Below are 11996 nucleotides of genomic sequence, written 5' to 3' on the forward strand. Positions count from 1 at the left end.
TTGGCGCGAGTCTTGTTCGTGTTGTCAGATGTGAAACACAGCTGCTCAACATTATTTTATATAAATGAAAACGTTTTTTACTTCACTCACCGGTGGTTATTGAACCCGAAATCTGAAGCACACCAATATATGAACGTCTTGTTGTGGTTTTCTGTTTTCTTCCTCCCGTGTTGATTCCGCAGCTAACCGAGCAGCTGCCGCTGTAAGTAGTTTGGCTGCAAACTCTGCACAAATGCACTTTGAGCTACGTTAAATCAGGTGTTTTGGGGGGAGTTTTTTTTCTTTAGATTTGCCAGTTAAAAATGTATTTTTCGAAGCACGTTTAAAACAGGGGAAATATCTGTTTATGATCCTGTCCTGTAGTCCATGGGCCAGACCAGATATCAGCACCACTCAAGGTGACAAACTTACTTATGATTTATTAAAAGATCCATGTCTGTAGATGATATTTTGGTATGATAACCCTTCCTGAGTGGCAGCTGTATCATAGTTATCAGCTCATGAAGTTAAAACCCCCTTTAGGTTAATTGATGATTATTCTAAATTGGGTATATTATACATTTCCTGAATCCTTATGGTCCTGTGAGTATTCCAGTTTTTGTATTTTGTGTCTCTGTTGTTCCTGGATGACACAGGGCTAAAAGACAGTATATCATTTAGGCGAAAATTGTGTAAAAATGTGTGTTGTTTATAGTTTAAAGAGCTGCAGTGACCTCTATGTTGATCAGAAAGATTCACATCTTAGCTTCAATGAATGCTTAAAAGGTCCCCTTTAAAATGACACCAAAGACAATATTGTGATTGTGAAACATTGACAGATATCCTGTACATGAGTCTAAACCAGGATATGCAGCAGCATCTAAAATGTAATTTTCTGAAGGGGGTGGGTAACTTCATGAGCTGATAACTATGATACAGCTGCCACTCAGGAAGGGTTATCATGCCAGAATATCATCTATAGACATGGATCTTTTCAAAAATCATAAGTAAGTTTGGTCACCTTGAGTGGTACAGACAAGTGAAGTTTTAGGCTCTGCATCTCCATGGACTACTACTGGTCGTCGGTAATGAAGGACAGCTGAAGAAGACTTTCTACTGTCAAAGCATCTTCCTCCAGTGGAAAATACTGTTTGTGTTAATAACCTGCTCCCAAATCACAATATATGACTCTGCTGTTGTTTTGACAGACCGCTGAACTGCGTTGAATCCCTGCACCTGAAAGTTGGCTGATGCTGCTTGAATGAATTCAGGATGAACTGTGAACTCCTGGCAACGTGCAGTGCTCTTGGTTATCTGGAGGGAGATGCCTATCACAAGGAGGCTGACTGCTTGGGTGAGTCCTTTGAAACTATATACATATGTAGTTTTTCCAATATGTTGGATTATAAAAAAATAAGTATGATTTGTATCAAGAGTGGTTCAACCTTATTTAAATTACTGCATAAAGGTCTGGGGCAATACATATAAAAGTACTTTGGAACCAGTGTTCATTCTCCAAAAAGAGCTATCAGAATTATGCACAATGCTGGTTATCTAGAACACACCAATCCATTATTCATTAAATCCAAAATAATAAAATTGTTCGATATTGCAGAGTTAAGGACTGCACACATAATATACAAAGCCAGAAATAACTCTTTACCCGGACAAATACAGCAAATGTTTCAGGAAAGACAGGGGAGATATGAATTAAGGGAACCAATTAATTTTAAATTACAGTCATGTAGAACTACAAGCAGTGTGTGTGTGTGTGTGTGTGTGTGTGTGTGTGTGTGTGTGTGTGTGTGTGTGTGTGTGTGTGTGTGTGTGTGTGTGTGTGTGTGTGTGTATTATTTATATTTACTCTGGTAATAACGGGTATAATTCTTTGATAAAGTAAAGCTTGCTGTTTTATTTTTTCTTATTTTTATTTTCAAGCAAAATTGAAATAGAATCAAGGGGTGGGACCCAATACGTTTTTTACTTCTTTTCGAGCATGAAAGTTTATTTCCCCTTTGATTTTGTTTAATGACTGTTTATTTGTATTCTTTTTTGTTTTGTGTAATTGTTTTTTTTGTTTTTTTTTTTGTTTGTATTCTCGAAATAAAGATTTCAATCAATTGTCCTGTCTGTGTGTTACAGAGAGTGTGAAAGACTTGATCCGGTTTTTACGTCATGAAGACGACACCCGGGATGTCCGCCAGCAGCTGGGTGAAAGCCAGATTGTCCAGAATGACCTCCTGCCCATTATCATTCAGCACAGAGAAGACAAAGCCTTATTTGATGCCTGCATCAGGTATGAACGCTAAGGAAATGTCTGTTTTTGAAAAAGTCATGGTAAGCTCATGAATATTTCAAAGAAATGTGGTGCAAATTTTGTTCATAATGAAAATAATGTTAATAAAAATGTAAATGTCTGCAGTGAGGTGAATGTTGCAATATATTATTTTTTACACTAGTACAAAATAATGATTCGGTAAATGCACGTCTTTTTTTTTTTTTAAACTGAGGCTTCAGAAGTTAGCAAAAAGAATATTTGGGCCATAAAACGCGGCTCGTCTGCTTCTTCCAGGCTCATGGTCAACCTCACTCAGCCCTCCATGCTCTGTTTTGGAAAAGTCCCAGATGACCCAGTGTTTAGGCATCACTTCATGGAAGTGACATCTCATTTACAAGCTTATAAAGAGGTATTAAAACACCCTGCTGTTACAACCACAGTTATTGTTAGTATGATTTAGAACATATTTGAAAAAGTGTTGTTTTATTTTCAGGCATTCGCCAGCGAGAAGGTTTTTGGCATTTTCAGTGAAACATTGTACAACCTTCTACAACTTGTGAGTGTTCCACCTGTAGTAGACTTTTTTTTTTTCCAATCCAATTTTCTCTGCAAATGTTTTTTTCTCCAAACTGTTTATCCATCTTTCACACTGTTTTTCTTCATCCAGGACTGGGAGCAGAGACAGGAAGAAGACAACCTTCTGATAGAGAGGATTTTATTGCTGGTCAGGAATGTGCTTCATGTACCTGCAGACCCCTGTGAAGAGAAGGTTTGTGTTTTTGGCAGGAATTCATTTATGAAGAAATTCTGCTGATGCCCTGTGTGTGCTCTTCGTTGTCCCTTGAACCCTCATCTCAGAGTTACTGCTTTCTCTGCTACTCTGTGGTCTTTTTGTGGCTGCAGAAGGTGGATGACGATGCCAGTGTCCACGACCGAGTGCTCTGGGCCGTCCACATGAGTGGTTTTGATGACCTGGTCAAGTTCCTCGCGTCGGCCCAGAGTGAGCAGCAGTGGAGTATGCACGTGTTGGAGATAATATCCCTCATGTTCAGAGACCAGGTTTGACAGATGAACCTTCTGGCGTCATAGATGTAAATCCCAAGCTGTTTTGTCCTGAAACGTTCTGATTTTAATTGTACAGACACCAGAAGCTTTGGTGAGCGCCGGGCATGCTCGTTCAGCAGAAGAGAAGCAGAGAGACTCTCAGGAACTGGAGACACTGAGACAGAAGGAGCTCGCAGAGAAACGCTCTCGCACATTACAAAGAGGAACCAGGTATAATCACAATGTTATATACATTTTTATACTTTGATTGCATTGTCAGACGTAGACCTTTTTATATATGTTTAGGCTTCCTAAACAGTTAATATATGCATTATTTCAGTATAAATCATGTGACCCACCCATAAGATTAATTTTTATTTGCAGTGCTATTATCTGTTGTAATCTATCCAAAAATAACATGTAATACAAATCATCTCCCACAAATGTCTCAAAAAATTATATTGGTTTTTAAAACAGAGCTGGTTTTCAGCTTCTTTTTGTTTCACAGTTTTGTGTTAATGTTTCTTGCAGACACTCTCGCTTTGGTGGGTCTTATGTAGTTCAAGGCCTCAAGGCAATCGGGGACAAAGATGTGATCTATCACAGAAATATCAACAACGTGAGTGATGGACTTCAATTGTAAGAAAGTCTAATATAATCTGCAGTGACGCTAACTGCAGTAATTGTAATTCTTCTTTTCCTTTTAGCTGTTCCCTTCAGGGGTGGCCACAGCGAAATAACCGTTCCCAGCTAATCCTATCCTATGTGTTTCATATTGTAGTTCAAAAATTACACTCACGACGTCGGGAAAGCAGTGAGACGCGTCCCAAAAAGGAATCGACATGCTCAGGAAAGCAAGGACGAAAGGCGCTCTGCCTTAAACGTTCGACTGTTCCTGCGTGAGTTTTGCCTGGATTTCCTGGAGAGCTGCTACAATCGACTCATGTACCTTGTTAAGGTCAGCAACTCTGGCATGAGCAATTTCCATTTTTGTACTTTATTTTGTATATCATTGACTTGAACAGGGGCTCAAAAACTCTAAGCACTTTTCAGAGACGTGTTGTACACTGTTTGGACTAAGCAGATGATTATTATTTCTTTTTTTTTTTAATAAATCTGGCCTTTTATTGATTCAGATTCAGCACAGATAATATGAAGACTTCATTGAAAAATTCAGAAAGCAAAACACTTCAAAAATGCATGTAATAGAGGAGTGAAAATTAATATTTCTCTTTGTGTCAGTGCAACATTTCTGTCCTGGCGAACTTAAGTGGAACATGGTGTCATTTCTCAGCCAGGTGTTGAAATTGAATAATTTAGCATCTAGTTATGTCGCTGAATATGTTTTTTTTGTTAAAAAGAACGGTTTCCTCTGCTTAAAGAATTATAGACTTGAAGTGAACTTTTGTTATTTTTAGAGGATCTACAGTACATTGTCCAAATATCTTTTAATTTTCCGCATGTCTCTTACAGGAAAGTCTGGTTCGAGAGCAGACGCAACAGCATGATGAAACCTATTACCTGTGGGCACTCAGCTTTTTCATGGCTTTCAACCGTGGCAACGGTTTCCGTGCTGACTTGGTTTCAGAGACCATGTCTATTCGTGCTTTTCATTTTATTGAACGCAACATCACCAACTACTATGAGATGCTGCTGACCGATCGTAAAGAGGCCACATCCTGGTCTAGCAGGTACGAATGCCGTAGAGCAGTTTCACATAAAAATGTTGTGTGCTTAACTGCTAAACACTCAAAACGTTTGTATATTTTAGGATGCACTTGGCACTAAAAGCATATCAGGAACTTTTGCTAACTGTGAATGAGATGGACCGCTCTCCTGACGAAACCATCCGTCAGAGCTCCAATGTCATCAAAAGTGAGAATATAACTCACTCTAATTAAGATTGATGCTTCTAGATTGATGTTACAGTTCTTTTTTCTTTTACAGCTTAATTGATTAAACGTATTTACTTACCATGCTACATTATTTGATTTTAATCTCTGTTGTTAACATAAAACTTTTTGAAGATTTTTGTTTCACTTGTTTACCATCTCTATTTAGGCAACATATTCTACATGATGGAGTACAGGGAGATTTTCCCGACGTTGTTGAGAAAGTATGACGAGACCAAGCAGCCTCAGTCATATCTCAAAGACCTGGTGGAGTCAACACATCTCTTCTTACGCATGTTAGAACGCTTCTGCAAAGGTCGGAGAAATTTGATGGTGCAGGTCAGTACTTGGGTTTTCTTTGTAGGTGTTTGTGTGTTTTTGCTTTTATACCCTCCTTGAAATGATGATGCGTTTGCTCTGATCACTCTGCAGAAGAAGAAATCGAGGCGGAAGAAGTCTAATAAAAAGCAGCAGTTGACTCCAGACACTAGTCCAGAAGCTCTGGCGGAGACCTGGAAGATTGTGGAGGAAGAACTGAGGGCGACAGGGTTCCAGGTTAGTGGGAAAAGCAGACTCAAGGGGGAGCAAAAGGCAAATGAGAGGTTATTTGTGTTCCGAAAGCCAATTCATTTAAACTACTCTGATCCGCAGTCCTAAGAAGATTTTTTTTTTCCTTTTTTTTTTTTTTGTCAAATCCACTAAAAATGCCCCTTTTTTTCGGCTTCCTTCTCCAGTTGTCGGAGTCTTTAAAGGAAAGCAGTGTGCCTTTTGATGCCACGTCTGAGACTCCTCCCGAGGAGCAGCGTACAGAGGCGATGGTGCGTGTGCAGGATGCTCTGCTGGCTCGACTGGGACCTGAAGCTCTGGGGCTGCTGCGTGCTGCCAGGTCTGTAAGAATGAGCTTTATTTCATTTTATATTTTAGCCTCTTCTTTTTAGCCTATATGGACACATAAAACTGGCATGAGGCCATAGTGACAAATGATTTAAGTTGCCTTTCCAACAAAAGCAGATAATAATTCTTAAAGTTAAAATAGAAAGAAAAATGATATAATCATATTTTAAGAACCTGAATGTAAATAATAAGAACATTTTAATGTCTTTAAAACTTTGATGGTTCATTTTCTGATTATTGGTTAAAAGATTAATCAAAGTTTCCTGGAACCTCTCAGACTAATGAGTTTCTGGGGCTGTAAGTATTTAGGTTTTTCTTCTTGTCATCTTGGCTCAGGGAGGTGTGGCCGGATGGAGACGTGTTTGGTTCAGCTGATGTGGAACTCGAGGAGGAACTTGAACTCCTCAAGCAAATCCTCAACGCCAACCTGCCAAGTAGGTTATTAAATGTATCTTTGATACTTTGATCCGCTGCCTTCATAAATCGTTTTCAACCATAACTTCTAATTGCAGGATCGGCTCCTGAGACTGTGGTAGAAGAGGAGGATGAGGGAGAGTTAGAAGAAGAGGAGATGGAGCCAGTCCGGATCTCTGAAACGGAGTTCAAGTTTGTAGACTTTATCAAGAGGTGAGGATAGAAAACCATTCCTCAATGTTTACAAATGTCTTTGAAACAGAACAAGTCAAATAGATATTCTGACGTTAACCCATTTGAAGATAGTCCTCATGGATCATCCGCTTCTTCTCTTGACTCCAACAGGTTTGCCAACCCCAACATTGTGCGGCCATACCTTCTCCTATTAAAAACGTTTTCAAAAAACACACCCCACACAAACCACTGCATTGTACGAATGCTGCACCGCTTGGCTGTTGACCTCAAAATGGACGCCCTGCTTTTCCAGTTGTCAGTCTTTCACCTTTTCAACAAAATCCTCAGTGACCCCGCTGCAGCTGCTTACAAGGTGCAGTTATAACACAAGAGATGAATAGTCCTTGTTACCAATGTAAACCCCAGTATAGATTGCACACAAGTCACATGCTTACCCCTTTTCTTTCTCTCTCTCTCTCCTCTCATCACAGGAACTTGTGACCTTTGCCAAGTATGTGCTGAACAGTTTCTTTTCAGTAGCAGCACAGAACAACAAGGCATATGTTGAATTGCTGTTCTGGAAGAATGTGGGTGCTGTACGTGAGATGACAGAAGGATATGGCAAAGATGGGTGGGTGATCTCTTTTGTCTGCCATTCTCATATGTGTGGCAGTATGTCACACCAAGCTGACTGCTGTTGCAGGTTTAAGATGCATCAGCCTGAATATAAGGTGTGTGTATTTATGTCTGATTGAAAATGTTACATCACATTATCTTAAATATGTCAGAGAGGACAAGAAGCCCACATGGACTGAAGAGGAGGAAGAGGAGTTGCGTAACCTCTACATGCAGCATCTGGATTCTGAAGGTTTACTTTCCATTTCTTAGTTTTTTGGAAGTGTTTTCCTGACCGTTGCAAGTCACCAAATCTAGCTGTAAGCTGAACTCAGGTGTGTTGACTGTTGATTTCTGTAATCAGTTCCAGACATCGCGGAGACGCTGCTGTCATTACTCAGCAACAGCAACCGCACTCGGCGGCAAGTCGTGACACAGCTGGTGCATATGGGTCTTGTGGACAACGCTAAAGAACTGAAGAAACAAAAGTACTTACGCAGGTTTACGTAAATTAAGTAAGAAAGAAAAGTGAAAAAAACATTGACAGTTGTCAATTATTATTATCTTTTGTCTCATTTAAAGGAAAGGTACTCGGATTGTTCTGTGGACAGAAGAGCAGGCGCAAGAGCTGCAGATGCTCTTTGAAGAATACAAAGACTCTGATGGTACTGGAAACTATATCCATCGTGTACAATGATAGATGAATGAAGTAGCTCTTATAAACCATTCAAGTAAACTGTTTAGATGATTTCTAAAGGATAAAAACTCACTATGTTTGTACAGATGTGCTGGGTAACATCCTGAAGAAGATCACAGCGAAGCGATCCCGTGCACGTGTTGTGGACAAGCTGCTCAGTATGGGTTTGGTGTCGGAGAGAAGAGAACTTTATAAAAAGAGACGCCGCGGTGCTCAAGGAAAGAGCTCTGGACGGGCAATGGTAGAGTTACTATGGATGGGAGGATGATCATCTTCTAAGGTCTAAAGCCAACATGTATCCAGTCATCTAACGTATTATCTAATTACAATTTCTGTTGTAGACCGAAGAGGAGTTCTTGGCTGACCTAACGCAAGGCCTCCCAGATGATTCTGTGGATGGAGATGATGGAGATGACAGAGAGGATGAGTCTGAATCTGAAGAAAGTGGGGAAGATGAAGAGGAGGATGGAGAAAAGACACCAAATGGTGGACAAAGCAGTCAGATGTCTCACCTCACGGTGGAGAGGAGAGCAGGCGTAGGCAGCATGGTGTCTGCTCTGCAGCAGCAAGGTGAGATGAAGGCCAAGCCGCCCTGCCTTCTGTGGACTGAGACTAATGTGATCAAGTAATATATAAAGTGTTTAATTGTACTTTTTTAAGGTGTGTCTGGACCTTTGTTGTGGCTGCAGAACAGTTTGAACAGAACAGCAAATGATCGAGACAAAGATGGTGAGTGTGAATGTGTGTTAAAAGAAAAAAACACATTGCAGGAATGTTATTCTCTTGCTTGTGATGTTGGGAAGATACTTATTTAAAGGGGACCTATTATGAAAAACACGTTTTCTCTTGCTTTAACATATATAAAGTGGCCTCCCCTCAGCCTGCCAACTCAGAGAAGGAGGAAAGCAACTCAATTCTGCAGTGTCTGTACAGCCGCCCGGATGATCCATCCAGTGTGACGTGGCTTCTAAGAGCCGTTCAGATTCTGCCCCCGTCGTTACGTAACAACGGGAGCAATTTACATGGGTTGGCCTCCGATGCGTGAAACCACGCCCACAACTAACTCCGCCGGCCGGAGCTTCCGCCATTTTTTCGTAGTGGTGTATCGCGTCATTCAGGCAGCCAATCAGCACAGTGCCTCATTATCATAGCCTCCCCGCCCACTCAGAATCCCACATAGATAATGAGGTTAGAGAATGGGAAGATAAAGACATGGCTCAGAGGCTGAATTTCTAATTTATTTAGCAAAAACAATCAAAAGCTTGTTTTTAAGACATTCAAGGCCTGTTTAAAATAGGTATTAAATGCCATAATAGGTCCCCTTTTAAGTTTTGAGTTTGCATGAAAAATGTAATTAAATGATTACAGTTAATGAAATGTTGGTCCATTTCCCAGGTCTGTCCCAGCCGGTCCCACTCGTCCCTCTGACTGAGGAAAATGAAGATGCAATGGAAAACAAGAGCTTTCAGAAGTTGTTGCGTAAATTGGGAATGCGACCACCTGCAAATGAACAAGTGTGTGTCTTAGTTTGGTCTGCTATATGAATAAACTTGCCTTGCCTTAGTTTATGTGTTTGTTTATGTCAAAATGTATTATAATTCATTATCTGGCCTTTCATTGCGCCTTTTTGTTTTCTTTTTTGCTCTAGTTTAAGATAAAGTGGATTGTTGAAAAATATATTTTTAATAATGAACAGAAGAAAACACCTGAAACATATAAAGTCAATCGTATAGATGTTTATACATCAGTTGGAACTCCTTTCGTTCTTCTGTAACTAGGAGTCCTTCTGGAGGATCCCCTCAAAGATCAGTCCATCTGAGCTACGGAGTGCAGCTGCAGCTCTAACTCCAGGAGAGGACAAAACTGATGATTGTGAGGACCAAGCAGGACCCCGGGGCCAAGCAGAAGAGCCCCATGAGGAGGAGGAAGAGGTCTCGGGTGATCAGAAAGCTCAGGCGCTGAGAGCTCTGCTGCTCGCACGCAAGAGGAAATGCCGCACCACTAATGACACGGGTATGTGAGAGTTTTGTTTTTATCTACTGCTTCATAGAGGGCCATATAATTAAAGCTGTCTCACATGGATTAGAATCATGTCACATGATTTGCCCCCCCCCCCCCATAAAAAAGCGATTGAATGTTGGTACTTTAGTTTAGAACATAAGAGAACTCCTTTCCAGTAAAATCTTCCTTATAGTAGCTTTAGTTTGAGAGCAGAAATGTAACTTTATTTAGGAGAAGATCACTATAGGATGCATCTCAAATCCCTGTGGGGAAAAGGCAACTTAAAAAGCAGCTTAAGAAAGCTGCGAAGTGTCAAAATCACAGAAAGTTAAGTGCCCCTGGTGTATTCCATTGTGGAGATAAAAGGATATTGCTACTCGTGTGAAGGAAAGATGAAGGATTAATGACAGTCTTTAATGGACTGTTAAAAAAAGAAAAGATGATGTAGATGAGTGATATGTTGCTGGGGTTTGAAAGTTGCCTGAAAGTGAAAGCAGCCCCCTGGAGGCCATTAAAGCGGAAACACTTCACTGAATGTTGGACAAATTATACAAAATAAGATTTAACTTTCTCTTTTGGGTACTATGATCTCTCTTTTTGTTTGTTTTGGAAGCAGTTTATTGGTGCATTAGATTTTTTTTATTTGATCTTTTTTTTTTTTATACATTTTTATGGTATATTAATTTAGTCACTTTCGATTGTCAGATGCCACAAAACAGCTAAAGACGTTGAGATTTTTTAAAACTCTTGGCAAAGCATTCAAGGTGAAGATGTTTACAAAGAAAAAAACTTGACGACTTTGTTCTAATATGCTTTTTCTTTTTTGGTGTTTTTAGTTCGTGTGTCAGATTTAACTTCTGCTGACGACTCAGACACTGTAACTGAGAGGTGAGATATCTTTCTGTGAATTGTTTTGATTTATTGATAAAGCTACTTCTGAATCCTCTTAATTCCATCATATGTGCTTGTTTACAGCAGATCTCAGGAGCAGAAGACCTCAACTAAAAGGAGCAGAAGCAGACTTCTTGATGATGATGACGATGATGATGATGAGGATGAGAAAAAGGAGGAGGATGGTATGGTGCTTTTACTGTTTGTTTTTTTTTATAGGTTGCCTTGGTTATTACAAATGGCATGCCAAAACAAAATGTAGAAAAGTAAAGCAAAAAAAACAAAAAAAAGTATCATATTGATCTTAAAGTAAAGCCAGATGTCCCTTCTGAGGAAGGACTAATAAAAAGTCAATAATGGTGTTTCATGGAGGCAGGATGGCAACATTTGACTCACATCTAGATGTCTTTACAGAGTCCACTAATGCAATGGATGTAGATGCAAATGGTGACGCAGACTCAGACGGAGAGGATATATCTGCTCCTGTGAAACGAAGGAGGAAGATGGTCCTAATTGATGAAGATGAAGAGGAGGATTAGTGGCAGTTTTTAATGGACTACAAGGACTGCTCGGAGGGAAATGCAGCCCTCTGGAGATCTGTAGTCCACACAGAAGACCGATTAACAGAATACGAAGTAAAGCAACAGGACCTTTGTTGTTATTACATAAATCCCATATACACTTTGTTTTCTCTTTGGTAGGCAGTTTATTTTTGGCATTTGCTGGAAATATTCATCTTCTATTTTGGTAGTTTTTATCTCTTTAGTGTTCCCAAATTCAACCTATCAGAAAAAGTATTGTGTCATAAGACTTAACGTTTCAATACAGTTGTTTCATTTTTGGATTGAAAATAAAATATTCCATATGTAAAATTACTTTTTTTTTTATTTTGGGTTCATAATTTCTCTGTAAAATTAAAGAAATGTTACTGTAATATACTAATCAATAAACAGCACATCTAATATGCAAGTGGCAAATTTATTTGAGATGCACCACACCTTTTTCAACACTAGATGGCATAAAGGTTCCCACATTTATCATTTAGATAGGATTTAAGAATTGGACCTATTTTGCTGTTTATTTTACATTATGATTTAAATTGTATTTTTGAATTGAT

General features: G+C 39.5%; 1 protein-coding gene across 2 annotated transcripts; it reads left to right on the forward strand.

Moving 5' to 3' along the window:
• timeless (timeless circadian clock) lies at positions 1–11737 on the forward strand. Of its 2 annotated transcripts, none has more exons than XM_061728580.1 (30): positions 1–202; positions 1188–1333; positions 2122–2275; positions 2552–2666; positions 2751–2813; positions 2925–3026; positions 3161–3316; positions 3399–3532; positions 3833–3920; positions 4083–4259; positions 4775–4992; positions 5073–5176; positions 5363–5532; positions 5626–5748; positions 5928–6079; positions 6424–6521; positions 6600–6714; positions 6847–7048; positions 7167–7306; positions 7464–7543; positions 7655–7778; positions 7873–7955; positions 8074–8228; positions 8329–8557; positions 8648–8716; positions 9383–9501; positions 9766–10000; positions 10825–10876; positions 10964–11064; positions 11294–11737. In XM_061728580.1, the coding sequence occupies exons 2-30, from the start codon at positions 1252–1254 to the stop codon at positions 11416–11418; spliced, it is 3765 nt and encodes a 1254-aa protein (XP_061584564.1). In that variant the 5' UTR covers positions 1–202; positions 1188–1251; the 3' UTR covers positions 11419–11737. The 2 variants fall into 2 exon arrangements, with proteins under 2 accessions (XP_061584564.1, XP_061584565.1); XM_061728581.1 differs by having other exon boundaries at positions 10967–11064.
• The last annotated feature ends 259 nt before the right edge of the window (positions 11738–11996 follow it).

Source organism: Cololabis saira, chromosome 8 (assembly GCF_033807715.1).
Source record: "Cololabis saira isolate AMF1-May2022 chromosome 8, fColSai1.1, whole genome shotgun sequence".
In the NCBI taxonomy this organism is placed as follows: Eukaryota; Metazoa; Chordata; class Actinopteri; order Beloniformes; family Belonidae; genus Cololabis; species Cololabis saira.

Bases quoted from the DNA above. Each gene is read 5' to 3' on its own strand.
- timeless (XM_061728580.1), top strand. From the start codon at position 1,252: ATGAACTGTGAACTCCTGGCAACGTGCAGTGCTCTTGGTTATCTGGAG. The intron at 7,544-7,654 runs GTTTACTTTCCA...TTCTGTAATCAG, and splicing joins GCAGCATCTGGATTCTGAAG to TTCCAGACATCGCGGAGACG. The intron at 8,558-8,647 runs GTGAGATGAAGG...TACTTTTTTAAG, and splicing joins GTCTGCTCTGCAGCAGCAAG to GTGTGTCTGGACCTTTGTTG.